The sequence below is a fragment of the Podarcis gaigeae genome, assembly GCF_964106915.1.
Source record: "Podarcis gaigeae genome assembly, chromosome: 7".
Taxonomy (NCBI): Eukaryota; Metazoa; Chordata; class Lepidosauria; order Squamata; family Lacertidae; genus Podarcis; species Podarcis gaigeae.
Genome location: NC_139683.1, coordinates 82,541,523 through 82,562,556, shown reverse-complemented (window position 1 = coordinate 82,562,556; position 21,034 = coordinate 82,541,523). Strand labels below are relative to the sequence as shown.

The following is a 21,034-nucleotide window of genomic DNA, read 5'->3' as shown; positions in this document are numbered from 1 at the left end:
CTGTTTAAGATAGAAGTTGTAATGAATAGAAATGCCCTCTCCATTTGCTCACCTCGGTCCATGTGGACACAAACCACTGGATCTTCTTGTGTTTGTGGCATCGCTTCAGCAGGCAGGCTTCCTGCATCTTCGGTTTCAGTTCTGAGGCACAGGCAGCATCGGACAGAACCTGAGCCCAGGGAGTAGAACTGGAGCTTTTGCACAAAACCACTCTTTTCCTCCAGCCTTTCCCACATGTTCGAGAGCACTGAGAAAATGGAACGGGATACAAACATTTAGGGGTTGATGCTTTCCAGAAGTTGCAGGTGGGTGGGAGGGAATCAAGACATAATGAAAGATGTTAGTAGGATACTTTTTTTATTTTTACAAATCCGGGGCATTAATCAGTTCAATAAAAAAACAACCCACCACTAAATTTACTGCATGTTAGAAAAATATTTTAAGAAAAAATATTCTTACAAATGTATCAGATTTAGAACATTAGGACCACCATGTGAATGAAGTCAAATGTCTACAAGCAAATCGTCACGGCAGCTGCCGTTCTACACACTCCACCCTGACTAATTTATACTTGGAAGCATATTACTGGACTGCAAGGGACGCGGGTGGTGCTGTGGTCTAAACCACTGAGCCTCTTGGGCTTGCCGATTAGAAGGTTGGTGGTTCGAATCCCCGCGATGGGGTGAGCGCCCATTGCTCTACCCCTGTTCTTGCCAACCTAGCAGTTCGAAAGCACACCAGTTCTAGTAGATAAATAGGTACCGCTGTGGTGGGAAGGTAAATGGCGTTTCCGTGTGTTCTGGCTTCCATCTCTGTTGTGCCAGAAGCAGTTTAGTCATGCTGGCCACATGACCTGGAAAGCTGTCTGTGGACAAACGCCACCTCCCTCAGCCTGAAAGCGAGATGAGCGCCGCAACCCCATAGTTGCCTTTGACTGGACTTAACTGTCCAGGGATCCTTTACCTTACCTATCAGACTGCACATGGAAACAGGAAGTCTGGAGCACATGAGTGAATAGTGGGAGCTCTTTGTGCTGGGGCTCAGCCAGGGCACCTTAAATATCCTAGGAGTGGACCTGAGGGGAGCCTACCTGCCCCTTCAAGCCCACCCACTAGGAGGGTCCTGCCTCCAAACCTGCCTGCCATTGGTCAGTTTGTAGGGAGGCTTAGATCCAAATACCCAGCTGGTAAAGAGCCACTCTAAGCTTCTTCCAGCTGGAAGGAGAGCCTCCATCATCTGTAGCCCCCACGCCGGATCCTGTGATACAAGGCATTGCCGCCTGCAACGCCGCCGTACCTAAAAGGGTAAGCGGACTTGTCGGAACAGCTCCAATATTTGATGAAAACTCCTGTGGATTTTGTTTACCTCAGACCAGGACCCAGCACTCCAGGTCGGTGGGCAGTTTTGTTTGTTGCAGAGTTCCCTGTTGGCTGGGGCCGGGAATCGACAAAGAGAATCCGACACCCATTCTGGCTTGTAGTGAATTCTCTGCATGCAGCGAACGTAGCGGTACCTCTCGCCTGCTCCACACGTCAAGCTGCACTCGCTCCAGTTGCCGACAGACCAGCTAGACGAGGAGGAAGAAGGAAAGGTTCAAAGAAAGGCATTTAGCCTTGGGGGACGATACCAGGGGCAAGGAATCTATTTGCACCCATGTTCCCCCACGGGCAAACTTTTGAGACACATGCCAATGGTGGATGCAGCCAAAGTGGTGTTGGAAAAATGGGTGGCACTCTTATATTTAGAAAGCAACCACCCAAAAGTCAGGCATTTCCACACACACACACTCATCTTTCGATCCTCAAATCCAGGCATCGCCACAGTTCAAAGGTACAATGCAGACAGGCAAATGAGCTCAAGATGGATGTGGAGCAGCAGCAGCGCAGCCTATGTGTTGCAAATAATTATCAGTAATATCCAAGGCAACACAATGACCAAGTACAACAATGTGATGTCAACATAAACTCTTTATATAATCTATGTAGAACATTGAACAGTATGAAATATATGAAATATGCACTCTCTGCAAAACCAAATAAACAGAAATCTTATAAATCTCTGAAAATCACAAAAAATGCACTCTTGATGGATTCTCTTGAAAACATAGAACCAAATAAACTTATAAGTCTCAGAAAGTCTTTGTAGACTATGCGAGTCTCTGAAAGAAGCAATGGGTCAAATTCTTATCTGGTGAAAACAAGCCATAAATCTTTGTTTTATGACGTCCAACGCTGCCAAAGTGGTCCGCAAACAGACCTAGTGAACAGTGATTCCAGATATACATTGTGTCATGAAATTTTTCTTCAGCACAACAGAAGCATACAGAAATGCTTCATAAACTGCAAATGAATTATTGAAACGATGACCTGCATATGCATAGTAACTGACAATAACTCAAATTATTATAAACGGTACGCATGAATAATTTGAGTTATTGTCAAATGTTGTTCATTTGCAGTTTACGAAGCATTTTTGCATCAGGCTCACTTTAGTCATGAATTTGCTGGATGGCTCTTTGCAAATCAGTAGCTTCCTGCCTGATTCATGATATGCTTTGGGGGGGGGGGGGACTGTCAAATGTTGTTTTGTTTTTTATTGCACATTTCAAAATACAACATTCTAGAAGAAAGGTGCAGATTACATCATGCACCCTCCCGCATCTCAGCGCTGCTAAGAGAGAAATAATTCAGTGTGATGGGGACTCCCCCTCAATCCATCATCGCATATTGGTAAGTGTTAAATGTTCGGAAGAAGTCAGAAGCCCAAGGCAGTAAAAGTTCCTCAACTACGTTTATTTAACATGTGTCAGTGACAACAGCTCACTCACAGGAAAACAAGAACTGAACTGACTGGACAACACAATAATAATGCCCAACAAGAAATGACTGTTGACAGTTGAAAGTGCAGTTGAAAGTGCATGCGCTTACTTGCCATTAGAATGTTCGTCTACCAATGCTTGTACAATTGGGTAGACCACGCCTTGTAACATAAAGGTAAAGGTAAAGGGACCCCTGACTATTAGGTCCAGTCGTGGCTGACCCTGGGGTTGCAGCGCTCATCTCGCTTTATTGGCCGAGGGAACCGGCGTACAGCTTCTGGGTCATAGAATCATAGAATCATAGAGTTGGAAGAGACCACAAGGGCCATCGAGTCCAACCCCCTGCCAAGCAGGAAACACCATCAGAGCACTCCTGACATATGGCTGTCAAGCCTCTGCTTAAAGACCTCCAAAGAAGGAGACTCCACCACACTCCTTGGCAGCAAATTCCACTGTCGAACAGCTCTTACTGTCAGGAAGTTCTTCCTAATGTTTAGGTGGAATCTTCTTTCTTGTACTTTGGATCCATTGCTCCGTGTCCGCTTCTCTGGAGCAGCAGAAAACAACCTTTCTCCCTCCTCTATGTGACATCCTTTTATATATTTGAACATGGCTATCATATCACCCCTTAACCTCCTCTTCTCCAGGCTAAACATGCCCAGCTCCCTTAGCCGTTCCTCATAAGGCATCGTTTCCAGGCCTTTGACCATTTTGTGGCCAGCATGACTAAGCTGCTTCTGGAGAACCAGAGCAGTGCATGGAAACACCGTTTACCTTCCCGCTGGAGCGGTACCTATTTACCTACTTGCACTTTGACGTGCTTTTGAACTGCTAGGTTGGCAGGAGCAGGAACCGAACAATGGGAGCTCACCCCGTCACGGGGATTCGAACCGCCAACCTTCTGATCGGCAAGTCCTAGGCTCTGTGGTTTAACCCACAGCGTCACCCGCATCCCTGCCTTGTAACATAAAATGTGTTAAACCCAATATACAACAGTAAGCACAGCTTGTTTAGACTCCTCCAGCCGTGTTTTCTGCTGTTTTTAACAGCCACATACATGTTCCGCTTCTGCCACTGTATCTAGGAACCAGTAATGAAACGCAGACAGAAATCATAGGACACTCTGCACTCACAATTTCCCTTGTTCTGCTGTTTGAACAGATGTTCTAGTCATTGACCTTAGGAGCGGACTTCAGGCAGCCTCGGGAATCTGCCCATGGTTTTCTCTCTTCCCCCAAGATTACTGCCCGATATCAGAACTTGGCATGGAAAAGGCCGGCAGATGATGACAGCTGATTGGCAAAGAGTGCGGAAAGAGAGAAACCTGGAGCAGTAACCCAAGTCCTCTGCAAGTGACCTAAAACATTCCCGTCAACACGTCTGGGATGTTCTGCTTCACAGCTATCTCTTCCCCTCTCTCTCCCCCCTCTCTTCAAAACTTGTTGCCTAAACCATGAATGCACAACAATTCACTCCAAGGTGAAACAGTGTGTGTACTACGCTTGTGAATATTTTGTGCTGGGCAACACAGTCAGATGGGCGGGGAACTAATAATAATAATAATAATAATAATAATAATAATTATTATTATTATTATTATTATTATTATTTCCTGTAAAGTGTGTTCTCCTTCATGGAGACCACGTGTTGCAGTGGGGTCTGCTGAGCCACCCCTCTGTTACCAGGCAGGGTCTCTAAAGATGGCCTGGGGCAGTGATTGGTTCACTGGGTTGCTGGGGTAAAAGTTATGTTGCAATTCTGGTGGGAGGGGTAAAATGTTTAAATACTCTGCACGCAGCCTGGAGCTTTCTCTTTGCTGTGTGCAACGGATCACCCGCCCACCCGCCCTTGAGTAAGGGGTTGTTGCATTGACCTTGCTATGCCTGTCATGGGGTCGTCTGCCGTCGGGGCAGGGCCCTGGTAGGAATTTTGTCCATCTGGCTGATTGGCTGGGCCATTTGGTTTTTGCCTAAAGGTAAAGGTAAAGGTACCCCTGCCCGTACGGGCCAGTCTTGACAGACTCTGGGGTTGTGCGCCCATCTCACTTAAGAGGCCAGGGGCCAGCGCTGTCCGGAGACACTTCCGGGTCACGTGGCCAGCGTGACATCACTGCTCTGGCGAGCCAGAGCCGCACACGGAAACGCCGTTTACCTTCCCGCTGGTAAGCGGTCCCTATTTATCTACTTGCACCCGGAGGTGCTTTCGAACTGCTAGGTTGGCAGGCGCTGGGACCGAGCAGCGGGAGCGCACCCCGCCGCAGGGATTCGAACCGCCGACCTTTCGATCGGCAAGTCCTAGGCGCTGAGGCTTTAACCCACAGCGCCACCTGCGTCCCAGGTTTTTGCCTACTGCGTAGCAAATCGTCACAACTTGTAAGGTTGCGGTTAGGCATTGGTTATAAATTGGTGGAGGAGGGGTTAGGATAGGCTGGGCCTGCCCCTCCATGGTTGCTGCGGAAAGGGAATTCTGTTAAAGGAATCCTGGGGCTTGCCATCTTTTCGTCCAATCCCTGGAATGGGACTAGGGCCGGCAAGCCTTCAGGGAGCATGCGGATGAGAATTGAGGGTCTGTGACTCAGCTCCATTTCTCCCCGACTTGCTTTCCCCTGCACTGTCTTTCGGTGGTGCCCGGAAGTCAGTTCTGTCCCCAGGCGGGGGGACAGATAGTCTTAACCAATGCCTAAACAACCACTCACGGTTTTGTATTTAAATAAAGTTGTGGCCAATATTATGCCAAAAACCTTAAACAAAAATTAAGTGTGCATTGTGAATTATTTGGGGGGTGGCTTGGGGACCTCGACACGCAAACACGTATTATTCCGTGAAGCATGTAACACCAAACTGTTACTGGACACAAATCCTGAACTAGGACTTAGTTTCAGGGCTGCTAATCTCACCAAGTCAAAGTCAAGAGATCTTTTTTCTCTGTCTTCATCATTTTGTCCTCAAACCCTGCCTTGAATAGACGGCTTTGGTTCTGCTGATATTTATGAAAACAGGAGCAAGAAATCAAGTGAAAGGGGGCTGAGCACAGAAATTGCTTTTACAGCTATCTCAGTAGCCTCCTCCCTATGTCTATGAGAAAATTCTGTTTTTCTATATGGGGGCGCCTTCAAAAGTGTGACCCCCCAACTACCTACAGCTTCATTGGTGTAGCCTATACACTCTGCAACCACTTGGTTCTACTTGGAGTGTCGTCCAGTCCCTTTTTTGCACTGTGCAAACCACCGTAGCTTTGCTCCTTCCTGTACCGCTCAGATAACATTGCATATGTTGGCGGTTCCCTCTCTGCGAGAAGTGAGGTTGCAGGGAACCAGGCAGAGGGCCTTCTTGGTGGTGGCACCCACCCTGTGGAATGTCCTCCCATCAGATGTCAAGGAAATAAACAACTACAGTCATACCTTGGTTTACGAACGCTGCAGGTTGCACGTTTTCGGGTTGCGGATCGCGCCGAACCTGGAAGTATCGGAATGGGTTACTTCCGGGTTTTGGCGCTTGCGCATGCGCAGAAACACAACATGATATCAATCACATGTGCAGAAGCGCCGAATCACGTTACACGTGTGCGCAGATGCAGCGAACATGCCTCCTGCACGGATCACATTTTCAACCAGAGGTATGACTGTACCTGACTTTTAGAAGACATCTGAAGGTAGCCCTGCTTAGGGAAGTTTTTAATATTTGATGTTTTCTCGTGTTTTTAATATTCTGTTGGGAGCTGCCCAGAGTGGCTGGGGAAACCCAGCCAGATGGGCAGGGTATTTATTATTATTATTATTATTATTATTATTATTATTATTATTACCTGCAGCCCTTGAGCTGGTAAAGATCCCCGGCCCTGCTGTATGCACTTACTTGGGAGTAAGTCCCATGGACTCAGTGGAACTTGCTTCTGAATAAGCATGCATAGGGTGACTTGACCTGCAGTTTCCACAATGGGCAACAGCAGCTTGGAAAGGAGTTGCAGGATGAGCTCCTTCTATATGGTGCAGCATGTTCTTTCTTAAAAGATTACTTTTGTTGCATGGGAAAGAACCATGCCATAAAGGGCTCTCATGCCAAAAAGGTCACATGAGAAAGGGTCCCTGTCAATCATTTCCTGTTAAAAATTCCCTCTCATTTACTTCTATCAACTACGCCAGCTCAGGCCTAATTAATGGTCATGTCAGGGGGGATGATGCGTCATTTCTGTCACACAACCACAGAACACCTTGTTTCAATCCGAACCAAACATTGCTGTTAGTGGCCTAGTTTGAATATCACTGTAAGGGCTTATCCACAGGTACCTTTAAGCACAGGTTGGTGCTTAAAAGCTCTCCATCCAGGCATTTATTTTTTATTGTTTGCTCCAAGCTTTCCTCATCCAAACCCGCTCTTTAGCGCTCAGCTGAAGCAAATGTCCATTCAGCTTTTTCACGGATTGCCATTTGCTCCAGTTAAGCTTTAAAGAACAGGTTTTCACAGGGAAACCTACCAAGCAGAAAAAGGAAGAAGAAAGAAAGGAAGAAAAGGTATATGAACACTGAGTTTTAACATGTGGGCTGTGCTTGGAAGGCGCAAAGGAAAGCTAAGTGTGGATAAGCCTATGGTCAAATGATAGCTTACTGGTACTGTGTACATGTGTGAATTGCTCATGCGAGTTCCATCAGCCCCCAAACCTGGGGCTAGCCACTCCCTGCTCTACAGTTTGCCATCACTTCCTGTTAGACCAAATGAAGTGAGTGTGTTTCCTTAGACCTGAGAAATCAAATCAATAAATAATAATGATAAATAAGGATTAAACTGGAATTAACTGGAATTGTATCATCATCTTCTATTACCCATGAGAAGAACGTTACATAAATGTTTTACGCTGCACAAGTTTTGATTATGCTCAGCAATTTAACAAGCAGCTTAAGCTTTGCTCTGGTGTAAGCCTAATATTTATAGACTTCATGAGCTAGCTCAGCTGGCTTAAATGCTCAAATCTGGGACTGCAGCCAAACCCCTTCAGGGCGTGCAGCCATGAATTCTAAAATATCCCATGTAGAACCCAGAAATGATGTCTGGAAGGTTCAGACGGCAATGCGATGTCTCTTTTAACTCGAGAGAGTGCACATAAATGATGTAAGGCACTATATGTGCACGCAGAGCCATGATATAACTGCTTGCCCATTTTAACATGTGCTGTGATTAAATAACTATTTCACTACGATGATTCAGGATCAATGAAATTAGAAGTGTCCTCAAAGTGCTGGAGTGACTAAAAATTAAAAACAGTATGCTTCTTTCTGAAACTGCAATTCTAGGTAGGCACTTTTTTCCTGCAGGATATTTTATTCTCGACTGTATTACTTTTTCTTAAAGGTAAAGGTAAAGGTACCCCTGCCCGTACGGGCCAGTCTTGACAGACTCTGGGGTTGTGCGCCCATCTCACTCAAGAGGCCAGGGGCCAGCGCTGTCCGGAGACACTTCCGGGTCACGTGGCCAGCGTGACATCGCTGCTCTGGCGAGCCAGAGCCGCACACGGAAACGCCGTTTACCTTCCCGCTGGTAAGCGGTCCCTATTTATCTACTTGCACCCGGAGGTGCTTTCGAACTGCTAGGTTGGCAGGCGCTGAGACTGAGCAGCGGGAGCGCACCCCGCCGCAGGGATTCGAACCGCCGACCTTTCGATCGGCAAGTCCTAGGCGCTGAGGCTTTAACCCACAGCGCCACCTGCGTCCCTGCTATTACTTTTTCTTGCAGGATCCCAAATGAGAGTTTGGTTGTTATATTTGATAAGAGGCATGCAAACCTGAATGTGATATCTCTCTATCTCCATTATTCAACGTTTCCCCCCTCCTTCATACGCTAACACAACTAAGATCCTGATGAGAAGTCATATTTGTCATGTGAAAAATGACCCCTGAGCATCAAAAGACACAGAGAGCAGAAAGCACAGCCCTTTGGCAACCGCTCTCTGTCAAAAGTATAGCCAGCATGGTGCTCTCCAGATATTATAAACTACAACTCCCATGATGCCCCATGTTTCCCGGGGCTGATGGTACCTAAAGTCGGCAACACCTGGAGGGCTTATTTTATTGCTCCATAGCATACCCCCAAGTGTCCCGATTTAACTGGGACATCCTGGATGGACAGAAGTCACCCCAGCTTCTGATCCCATCCCAGATGTCCCATTTTAGCTCCTGTGCTCTGGTGCTTTTTTTTGGTTCTGTGCTGTGGCTTGAGTCAGTTGGCTCACACCAGAGCGCAGGGTCAAAAAATGGAAGGAAACTTACTTGGAACCCGGAACATCACTACTCCTCTTCCTCCTCCCGCTGCAGAACTTCTGGAAATACGTCTACAGTGTCGGAGGAGGCGGAGGCTGCTTTTGTGATGCTGCTCAGGCCAGGGCAACCTTCCCCAGGCCAGTCTGGTCTGCACAGCATCTCCTGATGCTGAAGAGCACGAGGCAGATGACAGCAGATGCTGATCAGAAGGTCGGCTGTTAGAATCCCTGCGACGGGGTGAGCTCCCGTTGCTCCGTCCCTGCTCCTGCCAACCTAGCAGTTCAAAAGCATGTCAAAGTGCAAGTAAATAAATAGGTACCGCTCTGGCGGGAAGGTAAATGGCAGTTTTTTGTGCTGCTCTGATTCGCCAGAAGCGGCTTGGTCATGCTGGCCCCATGACCTGGAAGCTGTACACCGGCTCCCTCGGCCAATAAAGCAAGATGAGTGCCGCAACCCCAGAGTTGTCCGTGACTGGACCTAATGGTCAGGGGTCCCTTTACCTTTACCTTTAAGGTAGCTTACTACTACAGTGGTACCTCGGTTTACGAACTTAATCCATTCCGGAGGTCTGTTCTTAAACCGAATCCGTTCTTAAACTGATGTGCACTTTCCCTAATGAGGCCTCCCGTTGCTGGTGCCCTTCCACCGTTTGGATTCTGTACTTAGACCAAGGTAAAGTTCTCAAACCGGGACACTACTTCCAGTTTTCTGGAGTTTCTAAACCAAATCATTCTCCATAGAATCATAGAGTTGGAAGAGACCACAAGGGCCATCGAGTCCAACCCCCTGCCAAGCAGACTGCCAGACTGTTCTGAAACCAAGACGAATGCCTCGTAAGATGAAAAACTCGCAAGACGAAAGAGTTTTTCGTTTTTTGAGTTGCTTCGCAAGACGAATTTCCCTATGGGCTTGCTTCGCAAGACGAAAACGTCTTGCATGAATTGATTTTCAATGCATTCCTATGGGAATCCATGCTTCGCAAGACGAAAAATTCGCAAGACGAAAAAACTCACAGAATGAATTAATTTCGTCTTGCGAGGTACCACTGTATTTCCATATTACAGGCGGTGGGTTAGGACAAGGAGAAAGAAAAAGAAGAGGAATTGGAGGCTAATAAAGCGATTCATGGCTGAAGTGAGTTAAACTGGGGACCGGGCAGCCATACACAGGGCCAACATTTTCTGGTCCTAGCCTGGGCAGTTCCCGACAGTCGGAAAAGGCAACCCTTCAAATCCCCTGGTCTCGGAACAGGTTAGGGCTTTATAATCAGTGATTAGAAACTCGGATTTTTATCCAGAAACGAACTGGAAGCCAGTGCAGATTGAACAAAACCTCAATAACATTCCCTGGAAAAGCCTCGGAAACCTTTCCTCAAAAAGTTGTGTTGCAAACATTTTTAAATAAATGCATGCGCCAAGAGGAAACACACAATTTGCGATGGGTTTTATTACCTGGGAGGGCAGGCTGCCATTTTGCAAGGAGCAATTCCAGGAGTCGGTTGAGTCTTGGGGTTACAGAAAGAAGCATCTACCTGTACCTGCCCGTCTTTGTAGCAACTTGCTTTTGTGACCATTTGACCTGCATACAAAAGAACACAGGTGGCTAGTACCAAGTTGCAAACAGCTGCTTGCACCCGAAACCCAATCTCTTGGTTATCTCAAATCCACCATGTACGTCTTACATAACCCAATGTAAATAGCAACCTCGTTTTTCTGATTGCCTCCTGTGGTTTGGGTGCCCAGCTCAAATAAACAAGTCTGGTGTTTTCCTTAGGTATTTACTAATTACATGACTGATTATCTCAGAGCAGCTCTGGTAATCATATATAAGATTTCCCTCTGATGCTTATTCCACAGTTGTTCTCTTCCCCTTCTGCAGTCCCTCTTTCTTTCCCTCTCGTTCCCACCCATGGCTCTTCTCTTACGGACATAACTGGGATCTAAACCTGAATCGTGGTTATTTTAGCGAAGAGGTTAAGAGATTTTGTGACGTATAGCTGCATAAAACTAAGCTTTTGGGGAGAGGGTTCCAGAATACCTGGTTTCCTTTCCATTCACAGGGATGTATGTGAGCAAATTTCAATGACCAGATCAGGGAAATGCTTCAGATTTTTGCAGAAGAGAACAAGTGTTCTCTTAGAGTAGCATATTTAGGAATATTTACAAAATTCTCTGTATCCAAACTTGTCTCTGGATTTGGGGGTTCTGAAGTAGCTAATCATGCAGCAAGGTTGTTTTCTTCTGCTATGGAGGGTAGGACCTGAATCAATGGTTTCAAGTTACAAGAAAGGAGATTTCTGATGGTAAGAGCTGTTCAAGAGTGGAACAGACTCCCTCAGAAGGTGGTGAACTCTCCATCATTGGAGCTTTTCAAGGAAAGACTGGATGGCTACCTGTCACTGATGCTTTAGTTGAGATTCCTGCATTGCAGGGAGTTGGGCTAGATGACCCTAGAGAATCGTTCCAAATCTACAGTTCTGTGATTCTATGATTCAGTCCACCAATTATTATTTTTTTAATTTTCAGACCATGTATGCAGTTTGCTGAAGCTCAGGAGTGCATATGGGCATTGATTAAATCACATGACAACAACAAATCTTCATGTAATTGCACGATCACATCAACAATACTTCTTGCACAGAGTTTTAAAATCAATGCACATATGGCATTGTCAACAGAATGTCAACAGAAAACTGTAGCAAACTAAGCATGCACCGATTCCTAAATGAATTTTTAAAATTCTCCAAGTGGCTAGTAGGGTAGCAGAGTGCAACAAGAGGCAAAATCAATCCACACAGAGGGACAACAGAACAGGACAGGGGGCATCTGATCACACTTCAGTCTTATTTGCTTACGCAGAAATAGAGCTACAGAGATCAAGAGTGCTGGGATGGTGCCTGTATAATGGGAAGGGTCTAGTTCACACAAATAGTTGTGTGGTGGCTGTTTAGATTGCAAGCGTGTTCCACGCAGTGTGTTTGATAGTCACTGCATGCCTTTTGTGTTATGGCATCATTCCCAGAAGGCTTACTTTAGACAAAGATCTAAGTGTGCAGAGAGGCCTTCCTTAACCTAGGACTACAATCCCCATCGTGGCCAGCCGACATGGCCAGTGGTCAGGGATGATGGGGTTTGTAGTCCAACATCGTATGGAGGTCAGGTTTGAGGAAGGGCCGTGTGGTCATGTATGATGGCAGCACTGCACACTGCACTGCACAGCTGTCCATCTCAAAGCTCAACAGTCTTACATGTGGTGGATGTAACAGGACCCATGCAAGCAATGCCTTACATTCACAGGGCTACACGGTACAGTCATGGACATATAGTATCTGCAAAAGGAATGCGCAGTTTGGCCCTGTGCGCACTGGACTTAAACATTTGTTCCATCACCCCAATTGATCTTCATAAGGAGGCCTTGCCCTAGATCAATGTCAGCATTTCAGGCAGCGGCGTAGCATGGGTTGTCAGCATCCGGGGCAAGGCAAGTAATTTGCGCCCCCTAACCCCTAACCTGCCGCTGCTGCCAGCTTCTTTTTGCTGCTGCCTGGGCTGGGGTATTTACGGTAAGGTAGCTACGGCGGCGGCGGGTCCGTGTCAGGTGATCTGAGGCGAGTTGCCACTGGCGCTGCCGCCCAAACGACGCCGCTTGCCCAGAGGAGGAGGAGGGCAGAGAGGCGAGGAAAATGCAACATGGCCCAGCAGCTGCAGCAGCAGTGGCGCCGGCGGGGCTGTGAGGAGGAGCTGCCTGGCGCGCCGTCTGCGGCCCTGACGCGCGGGGACCGCGGTGAGCGCTGAGAGCCGCTGCCTGCCGGACGCCTTCAGCCCGGATGCGCGCACAGCTCGTCGGTTCCGCGAGACATGGGGCTCTGCTATAGCCTGCGCCCGAGGCTCTTCGGCGACTCCGGAGGCGGCGAGCGCCCCCCCCAGATGTTGCGCCTGGTGCGGCCGGCCCCCCCTGCACCCCCACGCTACGCCACTGATTTCAGGCCACTATAGAGGGTGGGAAGAACATCCTGCTAACCTATGGGTGATGCTTTCCCCAATAACTCCCTTTGGCCTTGCACCTTCTTTCTCCTCTGCTGGCACAGACACTTATCTGTGGGGGGTTGGCAAGGTGGCAGTGCCTCTCAAAGTTTATTTAATAACTCAAGAACATGCCACACATTGCTTGCTCAGACACACGATGGAGAATCCTCTATGAAAGGCAAAGTCCCATGAACACAGTGAAGGAAATGTTTCAAAGAGTCACCTGTAGACAAGCAGAGACCAACTCCTTTCCTACTGTATTTCCCCCCCACTTCCCCTCACAGATCTGCTTGCCAGCATACTTTTGTTACCTCGCAGCACTTTGAATGAACTTGCTTTCTCCTGACACAAAGAAAACAGAACGTAAATTCCTTTCAAAACTACCAATAAAAGGCGGCGTGTGAGGCGACTTAACCCTTCACCCAGTGTTGGAAGCATTCTATCCCACCATTTATTCCCCTTCTATTATCAGGCCTCCCTGCCTCCGCAGTCTGCCTCATGTGCTGAGCTCGGCTATTTTTGTTTGTTACACAATGTGTGGCTTGCTGCGCCTCCAGACAAACTGGTCATGCATTTTATAGACTTGCCCGTCACATGCTGTCTGCACAATTAATGAGCAAGAAGTTCAGAGGCTTAAATGATAACAGTGACAGCACAGGATAGTTCCAGCAAGAGGGAATTACTCCGAATTGTTTTGAGAAGCAAGCGTTGGGAGGGAAGGCAACCACAGCCTTTTCATCTGCACAGATAAAGCAGATGTCTGCCTTCCTGACATTTCCTTACTCGTTAATTCTCATGTTTTATGCGATCTTTCACATGATGTACAATCCACTCCTTGAAATTTAGTGGCACCAAGCAGAAACTTACAACTCATTTCCATGTTGTTTCCAGGAAAAAGAAAACCCATTTGCAACTCAGTTGACTTAGAAAATTACAGGAATTTTGCATTTTCATTTGTCATGACCATGCCACCGCCGTTCACTTTATGGAATCTGGGGTAGAATCTCTCCTCTAAAACACTTCAGAACACCAGCTTCAAGCATTAGCATATAAACATTTGTACATGGCATTTCTCTCCAAATTGCCAGACATGTTTTTTTGGCCTCTTTGTATTGCTCTCATGGCACCATCCTCTTAGCTCAGGGGTCAGCAAACTTTTTCAGCAGGGGGCCGGTCCACTGTCCCTCAGACCTTGTGGGGGGCTGGACTATACAGACATACCTCGGGTTACAGACGCTTCAAGTTGAGCGTTTTCGGGTGCGCACCACGCTGAACCCGGAAGTACCGGAATGGGTTACTTCCGGGTTTTGGTGCGTGTGCATGTGCAGAAGCACTAAATCACGCTTTGTGCATGTGCAGAAGCACCAAATCGCGACCCATGCATGCGCAGACACGGCACTGTGGGTTGCGAATGTGCCTCCCACATGGATCACGTTCGCAACCTGAGTGTCCACTGTATTATGGGGGGGGGGGGAATGAACAAATTCCTATGCCCCACAAATAACCCAGAGATGCATTTTAAATAAAAGCACACATTCTGCTTATGTAAAAACACCAGGCAGGCCCCACAAATAACCCAGAGATGCATTTTAAATAAAAGCACACATTCTACTCATGTTAAAACATGCTGATTCCCGGACCGTCTGTGGGCCAGATTGAGAAGGCGATTGGGCTGGATCCAGCCCACGGACCTTAGGTTGCCTACCCATGTCTTAGCTCTTCCTGTCTAGCTGGCAAGGGAACAGTTAGCATTTCAGAGAAAGTTACCTTGAAGGTCCTGGGTAACCTCCTACGTAGCAACCTAAATTTAGTTTCCAGGGCTACACAACTACATTTCCTCAGGCCACAGATGCCAGCATGTTCCAAGATGACCATGGACTCCTCTCCATTCTTATTTAGATTATTTGTGTGACATCCACAAACTTTACACCAGGCAGGCGAGTCACCAGGAGGTAATCCACGCACCCTTCACAAACCCAGTGGTTTATGCCCATATAATGATCACACCCTTGTATTACCAGGATCCCTCTTGCTGCTGGGGGGATCCTCCATAGACGATATCAGGTTTCTCCCACAAGGAATGGGTCTCTTCTAAAATATTGTTTCCCTTTTCCCCAGAGTGGCCCTGACCTCCTCCAAGATCCTCATTTTATAGGACAGCAGGGAAGCTGTCGCCTTGGCAGTGGGATGCTGCTAGCGTATCTCCAAAGGCCTTGCCAACCGACTTCTCTGGCTCTCGTCTTCTCCTAACCAGCTACCTCGGCCTCAAGGGATTGGGTTTGCTCCCTGAGGGCTAGCAGCTCATTGCACCAAGATGGTCTGAGAGGAGTTTTGCAAACTGAAACAGACACCCCTCACAACCCCTCCCCCCAAGCAGAAGAAATACAGCGGTACCTCTGGATGCGAACGGGATCCGTTCCGGAGCCCAGTTCGCATCCTGAGCAGAAAGCAACCCATGTCTGCGCGTGCCACGACTTGCCACTTCTGCGCATGCATGTGATGTCATTTTGAGCGTCTGTGCATGCGCAAGCAGCAAAACCCGGAAGTAACCCTGAAATATACTCAGAGTCGCAAAGTGATTTCATGCTCTTTATTCAGCTCATAGTGGTGAGGAGGAATGAATGAAAGTCCCCTCAAAGTATCTGCTTTATATACATTATTTACACAATGGGCTGCACATGATTGGCTAATTCCGGAATTCTACTGTAAGCCAATCAGGTTGTGGATTCACTTCTATCTGGAGCATGATTGGGTGGTTCCTGCCAACCAATCATACTGCTGCATTGTTCTAGGACCAATCAGACTGCTGCATTCTGAATCCTATTGTTCTAGGACCAATCAGACTGCTGCAATTTGTATCCTATTGTTCTAGGACCAATCAGACTGCTGCAGTTTGGATCCTATTCAACTCAGTACATAACAAACCCGTTCCGTTACTTCCGGGTCGCCGCAGAACGCAACCTGAAAATGCTGAACCTGAAGCATATTTAACCCGAGGTATGACAATAAACCTTCAATCGCTGCTGTCAACGACAAAGTGACCCATGGGAAATTAGATGACAACTAAATATCTGGCAACCTATATATGTCTCACCGTGGATTTGTGCACTGGCGGAGGAATGGGGGGGGCGGGGAGAGTGCACCACCCCTGGCACCATCGGGGAGGGGGGCACCATCGCAGCCACCCCCCCAGACATGTGCCATGTACCCCCAAGCACACCAGGCACTATGCCCCCAGGACGCAGGCCACGCCCCTGCGGGGACGGCAAGCCACACCCCCGGGATGCGCGCCACGCCCCCTGGGACGCAGGCCAGCCATGCCCCCGCCTGCTCTCTACTCAGCCAGTGGATGTGTGTAAAGCGCAGTGAATGTCTGTGTGCTTAATGGTTTCCACTCTTTCCCCTCTGCAACCTCCCACTCCAGCTGCCTTTCTGTTCTGTATTATTTTGGCTCTTTAATATCCAGAGCTCCAGCGATAAGAATAGTGGCTTCCTTCCCAACCTTGGCTTCTCCCCTGAAAATTTCCCTTCCTTTTCTAGCAGAGAAGCCTGGCTGCTTACTTTTGAAAAACACGCAGGCTGCCGAGCGTTTAGTTCCAGTTTTAGCCATGTGAAATTCAGTAATGTATCAGTAACTAATCCTAACGATCCAGGAGATTGTAACACATCTACTGTAAATGAAAAGTCGAAAAGATGAAAGGAAGGGGGGTTTTTTTCTCCTAGGGAACAAACTGATCACTTAAAAATACTGTTACAGTTTGACAAGCATAGCAGCCTTAGATCAAAGGGAAAAGTATTTGCATTAGAGCTGCCGAAACAAGGACCAGCTTCAGCTTCTGATGGAATCACAGTCACTTTGACCTTTACCTTCTTGATGACATCAGCTCTTCTTTTCCCCGTGTTTTGGTCTTTTGAACCAGGTGGCAGATGTTCACAGAGAACAAGCAACAGGATTATCACCCCACATGGAGGCTGCTCAAACTCTGGCATCTTACAATTTACTCTTTGTCTGAAATCGAGCCTTGGTGTCCGGGCAGTGGCGTAGCGTGGGGGGTGCAGCGGGGGCCGGGCGCACCGGGCGCAACATCTGGGGGGGCGCGCTCGCCGCCTCTGGAGTCGCCGAAGAGCCTTGGGCGCAGGCTGTAGCAGAGCCCCATGTCTCGCAGAACCGACGAGCTGTGCGCGCATCCGTGCTGAAGGCGTCTGGCAGGCAGCGGCTCTCAGTGCTTGCCACAGTCCCCGCGCGCCAGGCAGCCCCTCCTCACAGCCCTCCTGCTGCTGCTGCTGCTGCTGCTGCTGCTGCTGCTGCTGCTGCTGCTGGGCCATGTTGCATTTTCCTCGCCTCTCTGCCCTCCTCCTCCTCTGAGCAAGCGGCATCGTTTGGGCGGCAGCGCCAGCGGCAACTCGCCTCAGATCACCTGACACGGACCCGCCGCCGCCGCCGTGGCTACCTTACCGTAAATATCCCAGCCCAGGCAGCAGCAAGAAGAAGCTGGCAGCGACGGCAGGTTAGGGGTTAGGGGCGCAAATTACTTGCCTTGCCCCGGGTTAGGGGGCGCAAATTACTTGCCTTGCCCCGGGTGCTGACAACCCACGCTACGCCACTGTGTCCGGGTACCTTCTCAGAATACAAAGCAGTGTAGCTGAAAGCATCCACATCTGAGGGCAAGTGTATATGTCTGTGTGTGTTTGCTACACATTCACACACACAAAATGTTCATGGGGTCACCTTAGAGATAGGCCACTGGAAGCCCAAGATCCATCAGTTTTGACCCCCCCCCCCAGTTTCACCATCCAGTCCTCAGGCCTGATCCTGTTTATATATAATATAATAATAATTTATTATTTATACCCCGCCCATTTGGCTGAGTTTCCCCAGCCACTCTGGGCGGCTTCCAATCAAGTGTTAAAAACAATACAGCATTACATATTAAAAACTTCCCTAAACAGGGCTGCCTTCAGATGTCTTTTAAAAAGAAGATAGCTGCTTATTTTCTTCACATCTGAAGGGAGGGCGTTCCACAGGGCGGGTGCCACTACCGAGAAGGCCCTCTGCCTGGTTCCCTGTAACCTCACTTCTCGCAATGAGGGAACCGCCAGAAGGTCCTAAGTGCTGGACCTCAGTGTCCAGGCTGAATGATGGGGGTGGAGATGCTCCTTCAGGTATACAGGACCGAGGCTGTTTAGGGCTTTAAAGGTCAGCACCAACACTTTGAATTGTGCTCAGAAACGTACTGGGAGCCAATGCAGATCTCTCAGGACCAGGGTTATGTGGTCCTGGCGGCCACTCCCAGTCACCAGTCTAGCTGCAGCATTCTGGATTAATTGCAGTTTCCGGGTCACCTTCAAAGGTAGCCCACGTAGAGCGCATTGCAGTAGTCCAAGCAGGAGATAACTAGAGTATGCACCACTCTGGCGAGACAGTCCACAGGCAGGTAGGGTCTCAGCCTGCGTACCAGATGGAGCTGGTAGACAGCCGCCCTGGACACAGAATTAACCTGTGCCTCCATGGACAGCTGTGAGTCCAAAATGACTCCCAGGCTGCGCACCTGGTCCTTCAGGGGCACAGGTACCCCTTTCAGGACCAGGGAGTCCCTCACACCCGCCCACCCCCTGTCCCCCAAAAACTCTACTTCAGTTTTGTCAGGATTCAACCTCAATCTGTTAGCCGCCATCCATCCTCCAACTGCCTCCAGACACTCAGACAGGACCTTCACCGCCTTCACTGGTTCTGATTTAAAAGAGAGGTAGAGCTGTTTGCCTCTACCACCAACTTTTTATGAAGCATAGCTAGGAAACAAGAAACCCTCCTTCTTCACAGAGCAATCCAAAGCCCCAGTCTACTCTGATGGAGATGTTTCGAATGAAGCTCTTTGCTCAGCTCTGCCAGCAGGGAAGCCCCACCATTGGCATGGAAGCAAGGAGGAGCCAGGAAGCAGAAACAGAGAATGGTGGAAGCAAAACCACTTCCGCCCTTCGGAGGAGGTGGAGTTGCGGGCTTCACGGCCCTACCCCCCATGCAATTGGGGGGATTCCCGGCCACGTCACCTCCTGGCCAGCCAATCGGCTGGCTCTGGGGATGTGGCCTGCCTTATTTAAAGCAGGACGCGGCCGGGGATTTCCTTCTTTGCTGCCTGCCAGCTGTTCCTGCTTTTCCCACCGTCCCGCCCTTTAAGGTTTTTGTTCCTGGACCTTGCTATGGACCTTGGTTGGTTGCCGTTGAGGGGCCTGGGAGGAATTTTTCCACTTGGCAAATTGGCACCAGCCACTTGGTTTTCACCTACCTCATAGCAAAATCATCGCAACTTTCTTGGTATTGGTGGTTAGGGATTGGTATTGTTCTGTAGATGGAAGAGGGGAGGTAGCACCATCACCTGCCCTGCATATTGAAGGGTAGTCCGGTAAAGGATTCTGGGGGGCGTGGCCCTGTCTGAAGCCTGGGGAGGTGAGGGCCAAAGGCACGCCCCCTATTGGTGACCCCGGGGGAGTTCCTTGTTGATGTGCATCAGCAGGACGCCCCCTACTGGTGGTTACCCCTTCCCGGACTTCAAGCGGACGGGCTGAAGTCAGATATAGTTGGTTAGGTCCAATGCCCAAGCCAATACCGCTCATCACCTGTAACCACTAAAGTTGTGGCCTTATTTAGCCCATTAACCTTAATAATTGTGTCATGTGTCATTATTTCCACTGGGGGGGGGGAACTCACCATGCAACACTGATATCTCCAGTGGACGAGTAGGGAGGAAGGGACAGAGGGAAAGGGTCAGAGGTCTCCAGGATGGATAAATGGTAGAATGATGTTTGCTCCGATTCAGCGCTAAAGAGAAGGTTTTTGTGGGGAAAGCTCAGGGCAAAAGCAAAACAAAAAACCAACACATGGACAAGGGAGTGTTAAAGCACAGACCTCTTGCCTGGAAAGGGCAGGGCAAAAGCTAAGTGTGGATACGTCCTCCATCAAGGAAGGAAAAGCCAGAGTGGCCATGGGAATGAAAAGGCTCTTCCATGGGAATCAGAGCACTTATCACCTGCAAATGACAGGTTCAAGTGTGTTGCCATTCCTGCCCATCAAGACGAACTGGGCCTAAAGTGCTACCATCCCACTAAAGCAGAAACAGTGGTTCTGAATTTCCAGAAAAGGAAGTCCTCTCTTTAATTGGTTACTGCTGCTCCTTCTACTTCCCGGTGTCCAGCTAATAATGTTCTTCAGAGTGACATGTGGAAACACTTGAAGTCTTAGAAGTATGATCGGTTGGTTTTGCTTCTTCTAGTGTCATGTTAAAGCAATACTTTCTTCTGCACAGTGAAGATCAGCGTAGCAAAGTATTGGGTGCCCCCCATCGCCATATTTAACATAACACGTAGGAGCCAACCTAATTATATAGCCCATAAATGAGCTTTCTATTCCTACAGGTTACATTTTCGAGCAGCCTGGAAGTGCCTAGTGAGGGCTATTCCTGGACAGGAAAGAGTCTGTGGTCTGCAATAAAACTGTATTTTTGAACATTTCAGAGATACATTACCTCCTCCACACGAGACGGAGCATTCGGAATGGGTGACGGCCCATGTATAGTTAGGCTTCAGTGCTGTCATTTTTTCACTTTCTGCCTTGGGAAGGGAATATTCCCAGCCAATTCCTAGGTTTTTGCCTTGAGAGAGAAGCTAAGAAACAAAACAAAAGAGGGAAAGATAGCAGCATAGGCTTAGCATTTGCTGAAATTCTGAATGTGGAGTTAGCAAGAGAGTTTCCCTGAATGAGGAATCTCTGAAAAGAAAGTATGCCTTCTAATGCTTTACTATTTTTTTATATACTTACTGTTAAGCTATTATTTATATATTGCTTAATATAAAAAGCAAACTCTAAAGGTTTACTACAGGGGTCGGCAACATGCAGCCCATGGGCTGGATGTGGCCCATGAAGACTGTTTTACCGGCCCCCAAGCC

General features: G+C 48.3%; 1 protein-coding gene across 1 annotated transcript in view; it reads right to left on the bottom strand.

Moving 5' to 3' along the window:
* The window catches only part of ADAMTS16 (ADAM metallopeptidase with thrombospondin type 1 motif 16), an 86,069-nt gene that overhangs the window by 12,989 nt on the left and 52,046 nt on the right, over window positions 1–21,034 (bottom strand). Inside the window, exons 17-20 of the mRNA XM_083749675.1 lie at window positions 20,614–20,752; window positions 10,520–10,646; window positions 1,366–1,567; window positions 53–247 (exon numbers count right to left, since the gene is read on the bottom strand). Coding sequence (XP_083605801.1) covers window positions 53–247; window positions 1,366–1,567; window positions 10,520–10,646; window positions 20,614–20,752 — 663 coding nt within the window. The remainder of the gene's footprint in view (window positions 1–52; window positions 248–1,365; window positions 1,568–10,519; window positions 10,647–20,613; window positions 20,753–21,034) is intronic.